Below are 7406 nucleotides of genomic sequence, written 5' to 3'. Positions count from 1 at the left end.
ACCATCCTTTACATAACCAAGGAATTGAGTGTTTGCATCACTTTATGCAAATTAAGGATTTGAAGCAGTAATTGAAAAATTGTGGACTTTCCTTCAATGGATTTTTTTTTTTTTTTTTATATCAAACAAGCACTTGAAGGTGGCTTGTGCTCTTCTCCCTCCAAAACATAGGTGAGGTGGCAAGGTTGATGTTTAACACGTCACTTTGACACATCAGCTTGGTCAGATTTATTTTTGCCACGTAATTAAATGTGAGCGAAAATGTTTAACAATCTCCAATTTTTTATGGTCTCGTGCTGCCCATATGAGAAATTCTGGCCAAATTGAGGCTTTTCATATTAAAATCGTCATTTTTAAAGAATCCCAATCTCTAACTACACTTTTCAAATGGAACTGGACCAAAAGTGTCGTCACCCATAACTTAGTGAATGATAATTGCACTTTTTCCTTTTATTTACCACATAAATATAGAATCATAACTATATACAAAGACTTAATTGGTAAGAAAATTAATGAATTGAATTAAATGAGCATTCCTGAAGAATAGGACAGACTTGGTGCGTACAAATTAAAGAAGACGCGGGTGATGATAATGATGGATTGGTGGTGGTGCTGCTTCACTGCTTGTCTAACTTATTGATATTGATGAGATGTAATGTTTTTAATGTCTTGTATTCTACTCAAAACCTGACTCATGGTAGGCCTTCTCTCCGGCAACACATCCGTACACTCCAGCCCTATCTCCGTCAGTTTCAACATTTCATCATACCCTTCCTTCTCCCCAAGTATTTCCACATCCAATATATCCGTCGACCACTCATTATCAACAGCTGCCCTAACCCAACCCGAAAGATCCCTATGTTCCCCTCTACCTGATCTTGGAACTTTGCCCGTCAAGATTTCTAATACTAGGATGCCGAAGCAGTACACATCCGCCTTCCACGTCACCTTCTTCCCCTCTACGAACTCCGGTGTTTTTCTCACAGAAAGCTTATGCACCGGCACTAGAGGTAACAGTCCGTAATCTGTCAGCTTAACCCGGACATGATTAATGTGGTCTCCACGTTGAATGAGAACATTGGAGGACTTGAGGTTTCCATGGGGCACCCTCTGATGGGAAGCCAAGCACTGATGAAGCAACTCCACGCCCTCTGCTACATCTTTGATGATGGATACTCTTGTTTTCCACTCCAATCGCATTCCTCTATTCTCTGCATCAGCGTAACAATTGGATTAGTACTGAATTATTTATCATAAACTACAAACTGCGTGTTTCCACCTTCAATTATCAGCTTAATTATCTCACTACTGGTGATCGCTAATGGAGAATTGTACTTACCATGGAGCAAGCTGAACAAACTGCCATCGGCTACATATTCGGAAACGATTAGCTTCTCCTCTCTGGAGTGATAAAATGAGATTATCTCCGCCAGGTTTTCGTGCTTAATGTTTCCCAGTAGACGCATCTGCTGCACAAACTCCTTCTTGCTCAATGTGTTCATTTCTTCCAGCCTCTTCACTGCCACTACAGAACCAGATTCAAGCATGGCCTTGTAGGTGGTACCCAATTTTCCTCTTCCAATTACTTGAGCCGCAGCACGCAACAACTCGTCCAGGTCGAATGTGGGCCTGTCCAAGAACTCCAACTCCAGACTTTTTTCTGTATCATGATCTGTACTCCCTGACCACTGAGATCGCTTTCCTCTACGGTCTATATCAACTTCTCCTAGATATTGGAAAAATTAAACAACTGAATCAAATACAGGGTGTGTGTGTGTGTGTGTGTAGATATTCTAACCCTTAAAACTTTGAGAACGTTTATCTTATTAGACTGTGCCACATGCCAAATTGCCAATGCAGTACTGTACCTCTCTGTTCTTGTTGCTTCTTTGTTTTTTCCCCGCAAACTCTTTTACGACAGCAGAGAAACATCAGTATGACAAACACAAGAACAGCAGCAGCGCCTGCTGCAACTAGAGCAATGCTCCACGATTTGAGGACACCGTGATCTTCCTTTCTTGATGGAAACGGAGAAGGAGCAGGGGCAATGCCTGGAACTGGAGGAGGAACCGAAATTGCACAAGGGCTTAATCCTGGAATCTCCCCGCACAAATCTGAATTGCTATCATAAGAGCTCTTTGGAAATCTTTGGAGCACAGGAGTCATCGGGATCGGACCTTCAAGTTTATTGTTGGACACATTGAAAGCAATTAAGGATTGCTGATCAAACGGAGGAATTTGACCTGAAAGATCATTTTCTTGTAGCTCCAACTTGGTTAACCTGGACAGGTCTATGTAATCAGAGGGTATGGAACCAGAGAATTGATTTCTTGACAGAAAAACAAATTCCAGGTGGAGTAGATTTGTGAGATTGGGGAGGGGACCATGCAGTGAATTGTTTCTGAAACTCAGTTTGGTCAAGAACGTGAGGTTCTGTAAGAACATGGATGGGAGAGAACCAGTCAACTCTATTCCTTCGAGGACCAAATGGGTTACATGCCAATCCGAGCAGCCAATTCCAGCCCACCTGCTTTGATTCTTGTCGCTGCATGGTGGGCCTGTCCAATTTGCGTGCAGATTGTAAGTGGAGTTCACAACATCTCTCAGTTGCATCAGAGCATCTCGTTCACCTGGAAAAAACTCATTGACCTCAAAGGCAATAGAATGTATGAAGAAAGAAACAAGGAATACGCTAATTGTAGCTGCTAATATCCTCATGCTAAACTAAAGGGACCATGGATGAACACCTGCTTCCACAGAAGATGCTCAATCTCAAGACATAAACGGACAGAACGGGATGAAGTTTTCTGGGCGCAAGTCATACCTTTTCACGCAATATTATTTTTTTAGCATTGAGATAGGTTTGACGAAATAGGCAAGGTAGGTTTGTAAACGATTCCATTTTTGAGATGGAAGAGCGGATGCACCAAAGAATTGTCAACATTTTATATTACCTCAATGCATACACGTTCATGTTTATGTTATCAGGAATGTATACGGAGAGAGAAAGATGCAATAGAAAATGCATTGTGGACAGCTTAACTACAAACTCGCATAATTTTAATGACTGCTGAGCTGTCTGGAGAAATATTGTGCTTTCACCAATACCCTTCCGCATATACCCACATCGTTAAGAACATAGTCCCAAGGAGAAGTGACATAGCAGTTGCAACAAACTGCCAACAAAAGTTCATTACTCAGGTGGGGCTTCTTTTACAAAATTAAGATCCTTCACAAGAACATTTTCCTTGAGCAGAAGTGCCTCACAGAGAGTGTGAGAGTTAGAAGATACTTACAACCAGCAAACATTCTCATATTCATATTCATTGGCACATCAACGCTGTGTCCTTTATTGCAAGGGCAATGCAAGAGATGCATAATTGCATAAACATAGATTTCCAGCTCACTTCTTTAAGGTCATGTATAGTCTTAAGTTGTTCTAACATTTATATATCAATCTCGCACAAGCACATTGCACAGTTTTATGTTCCTTTAAGTATAATCCGTATGAATATCAATCTGCATTCTAGCTACAAGGCCTAGCTAAATGAGTCATTTAATGCAGCCTTGCACCTGTTTCGTCTAAATCCGTTCATACCACAGCAGATATCCAAAGAAAAAGGACAAGGAATAACTGAACCATATCTTTAACAAAAAATCCATGACCCAAGGTAACTTTTAGATCTAATTATGTGCTAACGAACTACAGAGCATCGTTAGAAGAGAAACACATAGCACTGAGGCAGAGGAAGAAAAAGCATGATCACATCCCAAGGATCAGTCTTCATCGTCAGAACTTTCGTATGCAGCCAGCAAACTTTTAACTGGGTTATCCAACTTTGCACCATCTCCCACTTTGCTGAATCTAGTGGAAGACTGACCTTTCTCCTCCTCATGGTCATTCATAGCTTGATGTGTTGTTCGTCCACTCAAAGTTGTTAAGGATGGATCAATACTAGATGGGCTTGCAACTCTCAGCCGCTTTGGCTTGACTTCCACCACCCTCTTTAGTAAGTCTTGCTGCCTGATCAAAACCAGAGTCCTTTCGAAATAGAAAGAAAGAGACAGCACACACACACACACACACATAGATAGATAGAGAGAGAGAGAGAGAGAGAGAGAGAGAGTTTGTGTGTAAGATACCTAATTCCGCTCTTGGGCTTAGGCTCCACACGAAGTGGCAAGGGAACTGATGCGGGGGAAGTTTCAGCAACAGCCTTGTGAAATTAGTGGTTAAGGATAGGTATGAGAAACACGATGAATACTGATAATACACTTTCAGATTAGCAATTAGGGTAAATTCCAATGGGCTCCCCGAGGTTTGTCAAAATTATAACACTCGTTGTTTGAAAAATTACAAAGTACCCCTCTAGAATTCACAGTCGTCTAACAAATACTCCCAGTAATTTTAGGGGGTATTTGTAATTTTCAAACAACGAGGACGTATCTATAATATGACAAACCTCATAGGAACTGGTTGCTAGCAATTATCATGTTAATTTTTTTACCACATGATAAAAGGTGAAATCACTATATCTTATTTATCTCAAATCAAGGTAGGTGATGAGAGTGCTGCTTAAAAAACAAACTAAGACAACGTGTGCTTCTCAACTGATGTTAATAAGTAAATGATGACATGAATAAGGTTCGTTCAAACTCAAAGCAAGTCCCTTGGCCAAGGAGAGCAATGAGAAGGAACAAATTATCTTCCCCAATCAAGAGTATGGATGTTTTAATAATTCCCTGTATCCGCTCATAAATTACCAAACAAGTAGAAGGATATCTTAAATGCAGCAAATGCTCGTTTCTCTGTGCGGCGTAGAAGCCGCTCTGCATCTTCCTCAGCTTCCATCTGCTCCTTGAGATAAAGCAAATCATCGCTGTCCAAAGCTGTGCACTTGCCCTTAGTAATACTCAAGAAGTAGTGACAATTCCCTAATTTAATGCAGTACAGGCATGCAGACAAAGACATGTACATTAAACTTGATATGAAAGAAAGAGGGCAGAGAATCCATACCGCCTCGTCCATGAAGGTATCCTCCACGTTCTCCAGCAACCTCTTGCATCTAAACATATCAAGCGCCCAGTGGAAAGGGCCAAGATCCCTGCCGGGGCATGTTATCAGAAAACTTGCTAAAACTTTAATAACTGAGAATCTCTAAAAATCAAGACCAGGAAACAAATAAGAAATATATATATATGTATGTATTCACATAAATTACAATTTAACTGAAGAAAAATTTGGCATTTTGCTAGTCAATTTGTGGCAATAACCCAGGATCAATTATTTCCATGTGTAACTGTGACGCAAAAGAGTTGAGGTTTCAGGAATAGAAGCATTTAATTGAAAATCTGGAAAAGGGAAAGAAGGAAGGAAGGAGAAGCAGGATTCGCTAACCTTGGCGACCATGCGCTGGAAGGTAATTTCTTCGTCGTCTATCCTGTCCTTGCCGGACTTACCCCATTTCTTATCTGCATCAAATATCGATCGAGAAAGTGGTAAGAATTGATGGAAGAAGGGAGAACGGGAATTGAGAAAGATTGAGGGAAAAAAGGAAGTACCTTTAGGATCGGTAAGGTTAGTATACTCCCGAACCTCTCTTCCTGCCATTGATAAAAAAATCGTGGGGAAACAAAAGGATGCGGTTTGGGATGATATTTCCGAAATAGAAGCGTTGAGAGAGAGAGATTAGGGATTAGGGATTAGGGATTGAGCTTTGGGGGAAAGGGGAAAATGAAGAAGAGAAGTTAAGAGAGAGGAAGGTAGAGAAAGGGGCACAAGCAAATGATAGGGCGAGTAGAGTGGGAGTGGGATTTGAGAAAGAAGATTGTTGTTATTAATGATAATAATAAAATAGTTTTAGTAATGGAAAATATGATTATATGATAATATGATATACAAATGGAATTGTAATTTGATTAGAGAGCAGAGAGTAGAGAGTAGAGAGAGAGATGTTATTAATAGGCTTGCAAAGGAATGTCTCATCTCATCACTCATTCACTATATATATATATTTATGTACATATAGGAGGACTATTCATATTAGAGATATCATAATCATCATCATCATAATTATCATTATCTAATAAATTAATATCCACAATTAATAATTATTAGTGGAGTGGGGCCCATCAATTATTGAGCAGCACCATCTATTGCAGCTACCCATCCTTCAATTTCTATGATAACATTAACTAAAGCAAGAAACAAATCATAATAATAACAATATTTGCATCACAAAACACATTACATATCTAATCAAATTCAATCGTTATCAATAATAAACCACAAATACAGGGACCAAAACAGTAATAAAATCATTTTCCCCACAGTACGGACTCAAAGCGCCCCCCCCCCCCCCCCGGCCTCTCCTTAAATTTTCTGCTTTTGTTTGGACTTTGGACCACCATTTTCATTTTCTAGGACACACAAATGTGTGTGTGTGTGTTGAGGTTGTTCCGCAATCCATCCTCACAATTCCACCGCCATCCAATCCCTTTTACTATAGATATCTTCTTCTTCTTCTTAACTATATATACATTTCATGAACATAGAGTCATGCATGCACACAACCCCCCTCCCCCCCCCCCTCCCCAAATATGACAATCAAGCTGGTGGACACACATATCATCACAAAACTACTACCATAAATTACAACCATCCCTCAAATTTAGTATAATTTCAAACACCTTTTCATTATTTAAAAATTATAAATATATATTTAATTTTAATATTCGTCTAATAACAAATTCATTCAATTAGCTTTAATTGAATTTTTATGATAAACTAACCAAAATACTATTTTGGATTATATATTATAATTTTATATATTTTGTAGAAATTTTTTTATGAATTATGGTTTTGCTCCTAATTTGCCTATAAATAAAGGTTATTGTTCAATTATAAGGGAAACAACGACCACTTATTCAACAATTCGCTAAAATGGGTCGTGTCTTGCAGGACTGGGTAACTAAAAGAAACCTGGTTGTGGGATTCCTCCTCAAGAGCCTTTATATTGTCAGGCAACATGGTGCCAACTCCTCCCTCCAACCCGCGACCTACTGTCTTGCTGCTTCCACTTCTCACTCTAATAATTGTAATGCCTATTCATGGCACCATGGATTAAGGGCACGCATCCTTACAGGTACTAAAACAATCCCTGTACTGCATTTGAACAAAGAATCATTGAATCTTCCTTGTGATACATGTCATAGGGCAAAACAAATGCGAGCCCCTTTTTCTTGCAATGACACAAGGTCCATTACCCCTTTCGAACTCATTCATATAGATCTTTGGGGGCGGTACAAAACTCCCACACTCGCAAATAGCAACTACATCCTAACCATTCTAGACGATCATAGTCGCAGTCTATGGACTTACCTTCTTCATCATAAGTCTCAGGTTG

The 7406-nt window shown here is 39.6% G+C and overlaps 2 protein-coding genes across 5 annotated transcripts; both read right to left on the bottom strand.

Annotated features, from left to right (window-relative positions):
* Positions 1-410: 410 nt before the first annotated feature.
* LOC105157381 (putative leucine-rich repeat receptor-like protein kinase At1g68400) lies at positions 411-3486 on the bottom strand. 2 transcript variants are annotated; one of them, XM_020692402.2, is made up of 4 exons: positions 2748-3486; positions 1869-2630; positions 1340-1726; positions 411-1211 (listed from the first exon to the last, which is right to left on the bottom strand). In XM_020692402.2, the coding sequence occupies exons 2-4, from the start codon at positions 2611-2613 to the stop codon at positions 634-636; spliced, it is 1710 nt and encodes a 569-aa protein (XP_020548061.1). In that variant the 5' UTR covers positions 2614-2630; positions 2748-3486; the 3' UTR covers positions 411-633. The 2 variants fall into 2 exon arrangements, with proteins under 2 accessions (XP_020548061.1, XP_011072094.1); XM_011073792.3 differs by having other exon boundaries at positions 1869-3486.
* Positions 3487-3631: 145 nt separating this feature from the next.
* On the bottom strand, positions 3632-5955 carry LOC105157380 (ankyrin repeat protein). 3 transcript variants are annotated; one of them, XM_020692215.2, is made up of 6 exons: positions 5563-5955; positions 5399-5472; positions 5018-5066; positions 4784-4880; positions 4144-4218; positions 3632-4024 (listed from the first exon to the last, which is right to left on the bottom strand). In XM_020692215.2, the coding sequence occupies exons 1-6, from the start codon at positions 5609-5611 to the stop codon at positions 3778-3780; spliced, it is 591 nt and encodes a 196-aa protein (XP_020547874.1). In that variant the 5' UTR covers positions 5612-5955; the 3' UTR covers positions 3632-3777. The 3 variants fall into 3 exon arrangements, with proteins under 3 accessions (XP_020547874.1, XP_011072093.1, XP_088735123.1); XM_011073791.3 differs by having other exon boundaries at positions 4144-4220; positions 4784-4890; positions 5563-5953; XM_088878997.1 differs by having other exon boundaries at positions 4784-4890; positions 5018-5105; positions 5563-5952.
* Between the last annotated feature and the right edge of the window lie 1451 nt (positions 5956-7406).

The sequence above is a fragment of the Sesamum indicum genome, linkage group LG3, assembly GCF_026168435.1.
Source record: "Sesamum indicum cultivar Baizhima isolate 11 linkage group LG3, ASM2616843v1, whole genome shotgun sequence".
Lineage (NCBI taxonomy): Eukaryota > Viridiplantae > Streptophyta > Magnoliopsida > Lamiales > Pedaliaceae > Sesamum > Sesamum indicum.
This window is presented reverse-complemented; position numbering and strand designations above follow the sequence as displayed.

Coding starts and splice junctions, on each gene's coding strand:
- LOC105157381 (XM_011073792.3), bottom strand. CDS start 2,718: ATGAGGATATTAGCAGCTACAATTAGCGTATTCCTTGTTTCTTTCTTC. Junction 1,727..1,868: donor GAAGCAACAAGAACAGAGAG/GTACAGTACTGC, acceptor TCCAATATCTAG/GAGAAGTTGATATAGACCGT. Junction 1,212..1,339: donor TTTGTTCAGCTTGCTCCATG/GTAAGTACAATT, acceptor ACGCTGATGCAG/AGAATAGAGGAATGCGATTG.
- LOC105157380 (XM_011073791.3), bottom strand. CDS start 5,611: ATGGCAGGAAGAGAGGTTCGGGAGTATACTAACCTTACCGATCCTAAA. Junction 5,473..5,562: donor TAACCTTACCGATCCTAAAG/GTACTTCCTTTT, acceptor TATTTGATGCAG/ATAAGAAATGGGGTAAGTCC. Junction 4,891..5,017: donor ATACCTTCATGGACGAGGCG/GTATGGATTCTC, acceptor GCAAGTGCACAG/CTTTGGACAGCGATGATTTG.